The sequence below is a fragment of the Rhinopithecus roxellana genome, chromosome 15 (assembly GCF_007565055.1).
Source record: "Rhinopithecus roxellana isolate Shanxi Qingling chromosome 15, ASM756505v1, whole genome shotgun sequence".
NCBI lineage: Eukaryota > Metazoa > Chordata > Mammalia > Primates > Cercopithecidae > Rhinopithecus > Rhinopithecus roxellana.
In genome coordinates this window covers 97,695,742-97,709,441 of record NC_044563.1, presented here as the reverse complement: position 1 = coordinate 97,709,441, position 13,700 = coordinate 97,695,742, and the positions used below count along the sequence as shown (strand labels likewise).

Here is a 13,700-nt window from a genome sequence, read left to right as displayed (position 1 = left end):
AGTGCCCATCGAGGAGCTACAGCCCACCCTGCAAGCCATGAGGGCACCCGATCCTTCCCACATATAGGTCCTAGTGGAGCAAGGGACCTTCTAGGGAAAGATGCCCTCACCCCCCACCCACCGACAAGCCATCTGGGGCCTGGCGCTGTGCTTAGTGTGAGCTCAGAGGCCAGGGAACGATTCCCTGACACCTCTACAGATCTGCCTGGCCTGCGCTGAGAGGTCTGGGTACACAGGCCTGTATATACACACTAGTTCACACTCACAGAAACCTAGCATACCTGCACAAGCCTGCGCGCGCACACACACACACACACACACACACACACACAGATTCTCACAAAGGCACAAAGATGCACATGAGGATGTCTCAAACACCATTCATCACACACACAAGAACACCTGCAGATACACGAGCGCTCATACTGTCTCACACATGTGAACACAAACGCACACAGCAGACTCACAAAAGGCACACACCGGCACACACACGTTGTCACCTGGGCATCACACTAGGCCATCCAATCAGCCCCCCAGGGCCTAGATGGGCCAGGCAGAACCCTGCTATGGCATCGGGGCCAACAGGAGACTGGAGAATTTTTCAGGGACCAGGAGCCTGGGGCAGGAATGAGGATAGCAACTAAAACTCCATCTAGCAGGGAAAAGGGAAGAGATGAAGGGAGGCGTCACATGCGGGGGGACAGAACCCCGACAAATCACTCACGACACAGGTGGTGGATGTATTGGCCTCAGTGGTGGTTGCCAAAGCCTCCGCCAAACCCTCTACGATGCTCAGGGCTGGGGCTGAGCGCCCAGATGGTTCTGTGATGGCCTCATCCACGGGCTCTGCTGCGAGGTGTGCCCCTGCTGTGGTTCCATGGGCCTCAGCCAGCTGAGGCAACAGAACCAGCGCGCTGTCTTGGGGGGCCGTCCTGGCTGAGACGCGGCTGAGGGGATAGGATGTGGGCACTGGCAGAGCTGTGCCTGCCTGGGCTCCCTTGGGCTCAGTCACCAAGGGGGTGAGAGGGTGGCTCGTGGCAGGCATGAGCTCTGTGGGCCCACCCTGGGCAGAGCCATAGATGGAGGTGGGCAGAGACACTTGCTTGGATAGGATGGCCACCTTCCCTGTGGTGCTCTTTCGTGAGACAACAGATACCGTGGAGGCCATGCCCTCAGTCACAGGCAGGACTCCAGAGGTTGGCAATGTGGCTCCCAGCAGCAAGCCTGGAGCTGTGCCCGCTGCCGAGGGTGCTATGTGGGCAGGTGGGTGCGCCTGGGTCATTGCTTCGGGAGTGAAAGGCGGTGCTGGGCTAAGTGTCTGAGCAGGCAGAGTCATGGCCTGTGACTGGAGTGGAGTGGTGATGACAGAGGCTTTGGGGCCAGGGGTGGCCACTGGGGCAGATGTGCCCACCTTGGCCAGGGGCAGGCTGGTGTCGGGAGGCAGGCCAGAGAGGAACTGGGATGGACCAATTGACTCTAGGGACACGAAGGGTGTGGCTCCCAGCCCATGAGCAGCTGTCGACAGGCTGGCGGCAGTTGGGGTCTCTGGGGGCAGAGCTGGAGACTTGGTGGCCGTGGTGGTATGCTGGGCTGTGCGGGGTGGTGCAGTGGGGAGTGGGTGTGGCTGTGGGGAGGCAGGCGAGCCCATGGGCTGGCTGTGCCCGGCTTCACCCTTCTCTGTGGACAGCACCATCTCCACGCTCCTGGTTGTGAGGGGACTGACAGGAACCTGTTCTGCTGCTGTTCTAGCCACAGTTAGAGGGGTGCTGGGACTTGAAGCACTCTGGGCCTGGGTAGGCTGGGGGACCCCTGTCCTGCTTATGACCTTAGTTACTGCAGGTGTCAGCACAGCCTTGTGGGATCCCGAGGAGGTGGGGGACCTGGAGATGGCTCCAGGGGAAGCCACAGGTCTGGAGGAGGGACTTGCTGTCAAGGAGGGCTGTAGGGGTGTCGTCCTGACAGGCAAGGAGCCATGGCCTCGGACTGTCACAGCCTTGGTCATGAGCGGGAAGCGAGGGGCAGGGGGCGACCGGGAGGAGACTGTGATGTTGGGGCTTCCTGCAAAGATCACAGTCACCCTTGTTGTTTCCACGGCACCCGACACCATGCTAGGTGTGGGTGTCTGCAGTGCAACAGGGAGGGATGAGGACTCTGGTGTATGGGGGACGGCCAGGAGGCTGGCAGTCACTCCCTTGCTGGCTGGGGCCTCTGTGGGGCGGGCAGGGAGTTGAGATGCAGTGAGCCCCAGTGGCTGCTGCAGGGTGGACTGGGTGGGGCCTGGAGACATCACTGGCTCTTCAGTGGCTGCCATTGGTGGGTTCAGGACTGTGGGGAGTGGGGCAGCTGGGGCGAGGGCTGGCCTGTGGGTGGGGCTCCTGGGGCTTTCCTGTGACAGCTGTGGCTCCTCATCACTGGGAGTGGGCAGCCCTTGACTGGGAGGGAGGGTCTCATTGCCAAGGGTCTCTGTGGGAACCCAAACTGCTGGCTCCACACCTGCAGAGACAAGAGAAGAGGCTCAGAAGGCGGGGTGACTGCTGCCCCAGGGGGTCACCGCTGGGCAAGGCTGTGGTGTGGGGATTGAGGACTGGCACCCTCAGTGATGGGGTGAGGGCAGCTTCTGACGGCCAGAAGAAGTCAGCAGGTCTGAACTCTGCCCGACCTCAGACCCTGACCCCAGAGCCAAGAGACCTCAGGTCTAAGTCTGGCTGCACCACCTTCTCACCATGTGACCCTACTCTGGGCCTCATTTCTCCTCTCTGTGAAGTGGGGCAAATAGACCGGATGAGGCCTGTGCCTCCCCTGTGCCTGTATCTCTTTCCAAAGGTCCCTGTGCTGATCTTGCTTCTCTGGGACCTGGGAGCTTTGAGGCATGACTGCTCAATGAGACCCTAGGGACTTAGAGGAAATCTGAGGGAAGGACGAGAAGTCCGGGCCACTTACAGTCCTCCAAGTAGACACATCTCTGTGTGACTTCATCCAGGACCTTGGGGGCAGGACACACAGGGACACAGCCTTCTACCCTGAGGACAGAGCAGGGAGCAGGTTAGTGGCCTGGAATACAGGGAGAGCCACCTTTTTTTCCCTTGACTGAGCACAGGCCTTATCCTTTCTTATGACACGTGTGTGTGCACACATGTGCTTATTACATGTACACACACATGACCCTCCTTAGAGATGCTGTCATACATGTACAGGAGCACACACACCCAATATGTATGCAGCACACTCCTGCACACTTCTACCCCTCAGACCGAGAGGGAAACACACACGCAAGCAAGGTACACTTCTGCACACACTCATGTACATGTTCACATGTGTCTCTGCCTGGGCACATTCTCACGTGGTCTCATGTACCCTCTCCAACCCTGTGGGACGCCCAAATTTTTACACATACATGCAAACACACCCACAGAGACTCCCACAAACATCAGTGACTACACCCTCACACATGCACACAGCTGCACACAACACCTGCATACATGCAACTGTGTACAATGAATGCACAGTTGTAATAGTACACACACAAACACACACAAGGCTCTGCTGCATGCACATCATGCACAAATAGATACTCACATATGCTCACATATGTGCACATATGGAAAGACACAGTCACCCTGGTACACACATCCTCATACACTCAACATGTGAAACACTCATACACAAGTGTATGTGAGTGCACACACACACTGGTGCACGCACCTTGACTCCATGCCCACGGCCCCTGACATCTCACCTGGGTACGTCCCGGCAGCTGGCTGCCCATGGATCCCGGCAGGTTTGGAAGCAGGAACTGGCACAGGCATCATAGCGCCACTCGCAGACGGGGTAGGCAGCCCCTGAGGGTTTGGCATCTAGAAAGTGAGATGGGGCAGCAACTCTGGGTCAGGTGAGGACACAGAGGAAGTCCCAGAGCTTAGCCCTGTCCCCCCATTCTGTGGAGGGGATAAATGGACCCATGCAGGGAAAGTGAATGGGGAAAAAACCACGCTAAGGAGAAACTGTGTTCACCGTGGTTGGTGTGAGTGCCTGGGGTATCCTGGGGACGGGGCTCTGGGAACTGAATGCAGGACTGAGGACAGGGACGGACTGAGGACAGGGAAGGACTGAGGACAGGGAAGCTCTGGCCCTGGCAGTTGGAGTGAGGCTTCGAAAGGTGGCCAAAGAAGAGGTCTGGACCCCTGATCTCTCCCTTGGGATGCCCTGCCATCCACCCTGCCCCTCTGGGACCCTGGTGCCGAGGCTTTCCCCACATCCCAGGACACAGTAACCTCCTCCTTGCCCTGCCTCTAGCAGGGCTATTGTAGACCTCCATGGAGGCAAGAGGCCCTCCTTTGCGGGGTGAGGGGAGGCACTGGGGGATCCCTTCCCCTCTAGCCCAAGGCCTTCCTGGGCACCTGGCCCCAGAGAGCTTGCAAGGGAGGTGCTTTTCCCCAGGTTCAGCCCTCTCTGTTCCCAGAAGGCCCCCTGAAGAGCCTCTCAGGGTCTGAGGGTACAGGTCGTTTGAGCACCGCCCTTACTGCCCCGGCGGCTGGGCTAACTCTTAAACAGCACTGGGTGCTACCCGAAATATCTCACACGGATTTACTCATTCAACCTTACCATCATCCTATGAAGTAGGCGCTATTATTACCCCCACTTTAGAGAAGAGGAAACCCAGGCATAGATGATGCTGGGAAAATGAAAGGTTTTCAGAGGAGATGTTCTCAAAAGAGGCCCTGTGACTAGCACCTTGACAAATGAGGGAAAAGTCTGCAGCCTTTGGGGGGCTTGGAGGCAGACAAGTAGATCCCAGGCTACCTCGGCACAAGTGACCAGTTTCTGAACACACAGCCTGAGCAGGGAGGTGTGGGCAGGCTGAAGCAGGCTCCAGGGAGCAGCCCCCACCAGCAGCTCCTCCAGATGCCCTAACCTGAACACTGCTGCCAGCTGTGAAAAAACCTGCATTTCCAAAAGCCTGGAGAGTGTAACTTACATTTGGGGAGCACCTACTATGTGCCAGACCCTGGGCAACGCCCACGAGACACAGCCAGTCCTCACAGCACACTTCTCAGACAAATATCCCCATTCCACAGGTAAAGAAACCAAGTCAAGGAGATGGGGGTTCTCCTCCAAGTGTCTAGGACGGGGTCAGGATTCGAACCCAAGGCTGTCCAGCTTCAAAGTCTGGGCTCATGCCCCCGTGTCTTCCAGAAAGGGACACAAATATTCCCATCATGAGCAAGTCTTGTCATCATGGCCGGTGATAAACCTGTCCCATGACAAGTTCAAGGGTGGACTCGCTAACCGCTGAAGGGAAGAATGAGCTCACCCAGCCCTGGCTTGGGTGGGGTGGGTGATGAAATGAGGAGGCTGGCTGAAAACACATTTACATATGTGTACATGCAAATGGATCCATCCGCAGACACAAGTACCCCCAAGCCCCATGCAAGACAGAGAAAACAGTAAAGAAACTCCAGGGTTTAGGCAGAGAACAATATTTTGGGGACAGACACACCTGGCAGGGCAGGCCCTGGACCCCCTTGGCCTCAGTGGAAGTTCGGGGAGCCACCCCACCCCTGTCCAGGGGCTTGGGCCTTCCATTCAGAGATGAGGCTGCTGGTCCCCAGACCTATCCCCCTTGTGACAATCCTTGAACTCATGGGGCAGGCATGTGACCCCAACAGCAAGAAAACTGAGCCAGCAGCTACGTATGCTGCAGCCAGAATCACATCTCCCCTCACTTCCACAAAGGCTGCTATATTTTTAGACCGTGTAATTGGCCTGTGGCAGCAGACAGGACCCAGGAAATTGGCTGGACCCCAAGCACACTGTCCGTGGCTCCCTAGGCTGTCAACATGGAGGCCGGGCCACCTCTCATCTCAGGGAGGTACCCATGTGGCCCCCTGTGCCAGGAGAAAGAGGATTCTGTCTCTTAGGAGCAATTGGAAGGGTGAGGTGGGGACAGGGTGGGAAGAGCAGTGGACTGAGAGGGCCAAGGGGCCGAGGGCAATAGCAGGGGGTCACCTACCCAGAAGGCGGAAGAGCATGCTCCGGCGGAACACCTCTGTGTGTTCGTACAGCCGCAGGGCCAGCACCGGGCCCAATGCACAGAGGAAGGAGCTGGGCTTGGCCAGGGACTCCAGGGCCACCAGGCCTGCCTGCCATGTGCCCCGGTGCAGCAAGAAGGAGGCATGCTGTTGGAAGGCGTCACGGCCCTGCCACTTAGCCAGCTCCAGAGACCCGTTGGCTGTGACGTGAAGGAAGAAGTTGGGTCTGTCTGCTGCCTCCAGGGACACCACATCTGGGTCTGCAGAGAACCACACGGAAAGGGTCAGCGCAGGCAGAGGTCCAGACTGGTGGACTGCGGGGACAGCATCCTGGCACACATCTGCTCTCTCAGCAACTCTGGACGGCAGCACGCCTGAAGACCAGCGGGCCTTGTCCCCTACGCCGGCCCCCGGCCCACATACTCTGCCTGCCAGCTGTCCCCCTGCTCACACCGTCTCTGCCTGAGGGCGAGTGGAGGCTTAGAGATCCCCCAACTGCTGAGCCTCAGGAAGGTAACTGAACTATCTCCTTCTGTTCCCCTTGCACCCCTCTTTCCATTCTTCCCTCTTTCTGCAAACATGTTTGAGTGCCCTCAATGTGCCAGGCACCATTCTAGATACCCAGGATCCAGCAGCGAATACAACAGAGGCAGCTGCCCTGATGGGGTTGCATTGCATTGACCATGTGGGGCAGGTTGGGGGTTGGTGATTTGTCAGGCTATAGGGTCCCCGGCTTGGTCTTGCTTCTCACAGGATCCCAGAGGGCCAGCATTGGCAGTCCTTCGTCCAACCCACAGATAGGGAGAGGGTCCCAGAGAGAGCTTGCCTAGAGACCCAAAGCTCGTCTCTGTCCTCCCTCTCCGGTCTCCATAACTGCCCAGTTCTAGGGCACGGGGCCTGATGCCCAGTGGACAGTTTCCCCTGCACAGGGCCTTATGGGTCTCCTCAAGTCCCAAATCCACAAGCAGGCACAGGGGGTGAGCACAGGGCCGGAATCCCAGCTTACCACCTTGGCTGTGATGTGGGCAAGGACATTCATGCCTGGGCTGTTGGAGGGATCATCAACAAGGTGTGTGTGAAACACCTGGCACAGCCTGGTGCTGGGCGGGTGCATCTTCAGCCCCTCCCATGTGTCCCCTGTGTCCCCAGGAGGGATGACAGTGTCCCTGTTACACCTCCCTGGGCAGCTGCGAGAAGATGGCAGGTAACGGAGACAGGCTTCATTATTCATGTTAATAATCACAGCTGCTGTTTACACATGACTTACTACGTGCCAGGCACTGTGCTAAGCAAGCCATTTACCTGCAGGTTATGAAATTCCTACGAGAACCCTGTGAAGTGAAAAATTCCCTCATTCAGCAGCAAATATTTACTGAGTGCCTGCTGTGGGTCAGGCCATGTTCTAGGCACTGAGGCCACAACAGGGAGCAAAATGATGAAAATTCTTGACCTCATGGAGCTTGCCATCCTGGTGGCTGTGGGGTGGGGACAGAATACATTTCTGTGAGAGGTTAAAAGGTGGTGATATTACTATTCCCACTTTACAGAGGAGGGAAGAGAGGCCCAGAGTCACACTGATGGTGGATGAGGGAGGCAAGGCTGGATGCAGGCTGGATGGAGGCAGGCTGAGGCCAGAGCCCAGCATCTTCACCGCCACACAGCCAGCCCCACCCATGGGATGCAGGCGGGGGCATGGGCAGCCCAGCGTGGTAGGGCACTGAGTGCTAGCCCCAGCCTGCTCCACGGGATGTGTGACCTCAGGCAAGTCACTTCTCCTCCCTGAACCTTGGCTTCCTCCTTCATGAAGACAGGGTTGGCCTGGATCAAGGCTTCTCCACTGTTTTCCCTGTTGTCCTCCTAACAGGTCAGAGACCTTGAGGTGCAGAGTCCGGGGCTGTACTGTAAATATTCGATTGACTTCGCCTGCCATCTTTTGTATTTCTTGTTTAATGCCTCAGTTTGGAAGACAGCATGGCAGAGGAGTTTGAATGAAAGACTCTGGAGCCAAACGGCTGGCACCTGTCACTAACAAGCACTGCGCCCTAGGTAAATCGCCTAACCTCTCTGGGCCTCAGTTCCCTCATCTGTAGATTGGGAAAATAATAGTCCCTACCTCCTAAGATTGTCATGAGGATTAAACGAGTTGCTACACATGAAGTACTTAGAACGGTGCCGGTACATGAGAAGTCCTACAGAAGGGCAACGTATGATTATTAATAAATAAGTAATCTCCCCCCCAAAAAAATCTTCAGGTAACACTAGCACCCCAGGGACCTCTGTCAGGCTGTGGTGGTGACTCCCCAGAGTGGGAAGCCTGGGCCTCAGTGACTGCTGAGTCCTCCCCTCTGAGACATTTCCTGCTCTCCACTTCTTCGCATAACCATCTTTCCCATCCTTAAGGACACCTCCTCCATGCAGCCACCCTCGGTCCCACCTGGAAGGCACCTTTCCTTGGCTGCCCAGGACCCTGGGTACAGCCCAGGAGAAGCAGTATGGGATGGGAGAGGGAGGAGCTTGGGTCCCCACTGGGCCCATGAGACTCACGCCTGACTCTGAGATGGAGCCTGGACTGGAGTCCCTCTGGGATCCTGCTCCCAGTGACATCCTCTAAAGCCAGGTGACTCCGGGGACCTGCTTAGCATGCCCATAAACCTAGTGGAAAGGCAACACCCCGTCTGGACTACACATTACCTACTAGACTAAAATACTGGATGGAGAACAGAAAAGCCTCACTAAGCAGATGGCCTGCCACATCTGGAAGGTGGTGAGACACCTTTGTCAGGCAGGAATGCACAGATCTGGGGATCAGAAATGTGTAGGGAGGAAGTGCTGTCTTTGGGGGTGGTGCTTCTGGCTCTCCTGTGGCCCAGTCCCTGATTCCTCACTCCCAGGCCTTCTTGTGCAGCTACATGATTCTGCCAGATACCACCTACCTCCCCCAGGCTCACACCGCCATGAACATCACCTATAGCTAGGGATGTTGGCCATGCTTGAGGCTGGGCAGGAGACAGGATGTCCCCTCCCCTCCTCAAACCCTTCCATGGCTCCCCATTGCCATGGATAAAGTCCCAACTCCTGAGCTTAGCTTACTAAGTAAGTAAGAAGTTTCCCTTCCAAACTCCTTCTTGCTCTCAGGGGAACATCCTGTATTTTAAGAAGCCTCTCCTGACTCTAAGACTGAGTTGGGGGCCCCTCCCCGGTGTTCTCATAGGTGCTGTGACTGCCTTTGGGCATGTCCGTCTCCCTGATGGGACTGTGGGCTTCTGATGCGCAGGGACTGCGTCTCTTGTATCCCTGATTTCCCAGTACCCGGCTCTGTACTTGGCATGGGATTAGGGTTCAGTGAAAGGGAGGGAGGCAAGAAGAGACATTGAGAGAGAAAGGGAAGAGAGGAGGGAAGAAGGGAGGGATGGGGGGAGGGTGAGAGCGGAAGAGAGGAAGGAGGAGGAGGAGCATGAGGAGGGAGGGCTGCTGCTTGGCTTTTCTGGAACAGCTATTGCATACAGCAAGGTATAGAGGCACACCTGGGCCTTGGCTGCCCTGGAGGTTAGGGGAGCAGATGGAGAGTGTCTCTGCAGAGGAGAAGAAGCTGACCCAGAAGCACCATCTCAACTGGGAGAGGGGCACTTGTCAGAGCCCCCATTTCTCCTGCCACTACAGATATTTAGGGCCTCAGCACTCACCCCTCCTCCAGCACCCTCCTCCCTCCCAGAAGAGCTGGAGTGGGACTGAGGTGGGCCTTACCGTGGGCCTTGGCCTTGTACAGAGCAGCTGTCAGCAGGAAGTTCACAATGTCCCCTGGCGCCACATCCTTTGTCCTCACTAGGACTATGTCATCACCCACCGCCTTCATGGCCACCAGGGCACCACCGGCTGCCAAGCTGGACAGCTGATAGGGGCCCTTACCTAGCACTGGAGAGAAGAGGCCCCATCAGCAGCCTGGCCCCCTTGGCCTGCCCACCTCCCATACATCCTGCCCTACCCCTTGGCAGCAGTGGGGTAGGAGGGCAAGCTACCAAGGAGGAACTCTTGATGGCGTCCTGCATCCCAGAGCTCAGGGACCTTGATGACCCTGAGAAGGAAGGGACAGGATTCCCAGGCTGCCAGCCCCTGAAAGGAACAGACCTACTGCACAGTGCCTGAATCACTTCACAGAGAGCCAGGGAAGAAGGCCACCCACAGGGAGCACCTGGGCCCCCCAGTGTCTCTCCACAGCCTTCCCACTGCCTGAAACGTCACCATTATAGCCACTGCTCTATTCAAGGCACCCTCAGGAAGAAGACAGCAGACCAGGTTTCTGCCCACCCCAGGCCTGAGGGACGATAAAAATGTTAGTGTTTATCAAATTATTTCAAACACATGTCACTTTTGAGTCTTTATAATTCCTGTGGTTGTCAGTATAGGTTGGCACAGAGCATGGGCTTCCCGGACAATCACCTTGTAGGGATCTTCCTGCCTCTGCTGTGTCCCCGCCCTCCAATGCCTCCTCCCTACGGCTGCTGAGCTGCCCTCCCAGCCATGCCCCCTGCTGGGATGCACCAGTGACTCTCCATGGCCCTCAGGACATAATCTAAAGAGCCCAGCTTGAATTCAGAAGCCCTTCAGCTCTCAGCCCCTGCCCACCTCCCCACTCCCCCCACGCCCTGGCTTCTGCCATGCTGAACTTCTCTTGCTCTTTCTGGAAGGAGCAGTGGTGTTATCTCCCAGCTCACATCTCATCACACCGTTCCACCCACTCAGAGTAGTCCTCCCCGTTTTGTGCCTGGCAAACGCCTACTCAACCTCTGGGGCCCAGCTCAAATGTCACCTCCTTGTGACGCTCTCCCTGCACCCTCTCCTGCCACATGGCAAATGTTGTCCCTCCTCCTTTGTGTCCCACCAGCTCTTGGAGCATGACACACACTAGCTACAGCTCTTCGGATGAGGATCTGGATGGGAGATCCACATCTGTCACCCCCACTAGATGGGAGACAAGCAGTGCTCTGCTGGCAAACGGCTAACAACGAGCTCTCAAACAAACAAGCAAAAAGTGGTTTGTAGGTTTTCAGATTTCCATGGCGTAAACACTCCCACCAGGGGTCAACTGGAAACTACCAACTGAATGAGGAGTTAGGAACACAATGGATGCTAGAGAGGTGGCGTGAGCCGGCTCCTCACACCGCTGTGGCAGGACTCAGGGACCACTGACTTCCCAGCACCCGGCGGGCCAGGACCAGACCAAATGCTAGTAGAAGAACGGAGCAAGGATGGGTGAGTGGGTGGGTGGGTGGGTGGAAGATGCTAGAAACAGCTTGTCCTTTGCCAGTTACTGCCACCCAAAATGCCACGGAAGAGAGAAAACTGAGCAGCTTTGTCTTGCTGAAATGTCTTGCCTGATGTCAGACAGATCCTGTCTGTCCCAGGGACCACAGTTCCCCCATTGCAGGCTCATTCCTTTACCAGTTGAAGTTCTAGGGCCATCAAGAGCCCCTGGGCACTAGCATTTTGGCAGAACTGCAGCCCTGTGAATGCTCATGCTACACCCTGGTCTGGCCCTCATCTCGCAGGCCCCCAGGTGGTATCCTGTCTCCAGTCTCTCCCCTCCACTTCACCCACCACTCTCAAGCCAAAATCTCATAATGCAGGCAACTGAGGACAAAGCCCTGGGCCTCTGCCCACATAGGCCTGTTCCTGGCAGCACAGTCCCTGGAGGAGGGTCGGGGAGTGGAAGTTAAAGGCAAACAGCACGGAGGACCAGATGAGCATTTCACTCTGCCAAGGTCTGACCCTGGCCCAACTGGATGAAGTTCAGTGCTAAAAACTACTCCTGGGCAGCCCTTCTCTATCCCACCTACCCAATCCTGGTGATTAAATTGATGAATTGGCTCTAAACTGGACATTAACCTCCCCTGGGTCTTTGGTTATGACCTGTGTTTTCACCCTCGTTAATCAAAATGTCAGAGCATCTGCCGGAATCCTGTGACCTTGGTTGAGTTTGAAAATGAATGTGTCAGGCCACATGTTTTGTTCCACCCATACTCAGAAAGGTATGGGTGTCTGCTTTTGCCAAAAGCAAATCTTCAGGGAACCCAAGGTGATGTTCTGTGGCTCTGATGAGCTAGATTATGAAGGTGGAGGAGCTGGCGAGTTGGTGGGAATGGGTTTTTTCCTTCCTGGTGGGGATGCCCTGCCGAGCACAGTCCCTGGGAGCCAGCCTGCCTGGGCCCCGGACAGGGGCTGCAGGAACTGCTGAGGACAGAGGTGCAGGATACCCTTGGGCCCTGCACTATCAGGGCTCTCTCTGCATGATGGGGGCCCTCCCAGCCCAGGTCATGGCTCTTCCAGGGCCAGCAGCGCCTTGGGATGGCTGATGCTGTGTGGCATCAGGGCAGGGCTGGCAGTGCCTGGGCCCCTTAGACTCTGTGTGGGGAGGATGGTCTTACCTTTGTTAAAGAAGTCACAGTCATACGCTGAAAGAAAGAGAACAGGGACTTCCTGAGAGCCAGCCCAGAGCCTGGAACAGACAGACAGAGCCAAGGCCCCCAGCTTCCCAGCCTCCCTTCTTCCCCAAGTGCTGGGCCTGGCCTGCCTTCCACATGTCAAGATTTGGGGATGGTCATGGATGTAGATGTCTTAAGTGGAGTAAATAGAATGGCTCCTCTCTGGGCTGACAGCACGAGGCTCAAAGACTGGCCCACAGTAGGCACCTCAGCGATGTGTCAAGTAAATGAACAAACGAATGAATGTTGGAAAGAAGCGGGTGTATTTTGTGTGGTGCCAAAGAGCAGGATTAGAACCAAGGGGTGGGAGTTTTAATCAGAAATGTTGCAGAAGGTCCCCAGAGGAATGTAAGCACAAGACGGAGGTTGGTCTTCCAAGAGCCTTGGGTGGGAAGGGGACCAGGAGCCCCCAGCATCACCGGCTTCTTCAAGCCCCTTGCACTGCAGAGGCGCTTCCACCAGCCAAGCTGTGAGAAGCTCCTGCAAGCGTGGGCTCAGCGCGCCCTCTAGTGGTCATCTCCAGCACCACACCCTGCTCCCCTGGCCCCTCAGCTGCAGATGTTCAGTCCACTGGGGAGTGCCTGGGACCTTGCGGGAGACCCCTAAAACCAGCAGCAAAGCCATGAGGAGCCAGGCAGATAGACCTGGGATAAAGCTTAGGAGCAGCATGCTTCACACGCAGGCATGGTCTGAAGACAGCCACCGACTCACTCCACACCCCAGACCACAAGGTCAATGCATCTGGGGTCACCCTCCAGAAACAGCACGTAAAGTCAGGAGACAGACCCGCCGTGTGGCTGCGGGCACGTGCCAGCCTCTCCCTCCATCTGCAGACTCAGAAGGCTGAACCAGAAAACTAGAAAATTGCTAAGTTTCTGGTTTCCAGGGTGTACCCAGTCAAGGAGTGGTAGCCAACAAGAGTCATTAAAAAGCCAGCTCTCTAGAGTCAGACCTGAGTTCAAATCCCACGTCCCTCACCAAGTCACTTAACGTCAGTGAAATTTAGTGCCCTCCTCTAAGGTGAGACCGCTACTGGCATCTGCCCCATAGATCTGCCAGGGCCTGGACCAGGGTAAGGCAAAGTGCTCGTCTTGGATGTGAAATTTAAGGGGCTACCAAAAATCTCGGTAATCAAGATAAACACTATTTTAATGCAATATTTTTAAGACATCAAAATTACTGCAAAAAAATC

General features: G+C 56.2%; 1 protein-coding gene across 17 annotated transcripts in view; it reads right to left on the bottom strand.

The window, feature by feature from the left end:
* Positions 1 to 13,700, bottom strand: part of OTOG (otogelin) — a 102,955-nt gene that overhangs the window by 35,775 nt on the left and 53,480 nt on the right. For all 17 annotated transcript variants that reach the window (XR_004053575.1, XM_030917779.1, XM_030917780.1 and 14 more), the window contains 6 exons: positions 12,452 to 12,478; positions 9,774 to 9,941; positions 6,011 to 6,289; positions 3,737 to 3,854; positions 2,941 to 3,020; positions 725 to 2,493 (listed from right to left, as the gene is read on the bottom strand). Coding sequence is in view for 16 of the 17 variants with exons in the window: in XM_030917779.1 (XP_030773639.1) it covers positions 725 to 2,493; positions 2,941 to 3,020; positions 3,737 to 3,854; positions 6,011 to 6,289; positions 9,774 to 9,941; positions 12,452 to 12,478 (2,441 nt within the window). In the remaining variant the exon portion in view is untranslated. The remainder of the gene's footprint in view (positions 1 to 724; positions 2,494 to 2,940; positions 3,021 to 3,736; positions 3,855 to 6,010; positions 6,290 to 9,773; positions 9,942 to 12,451; positions 12,479 to 13,700) is intronic.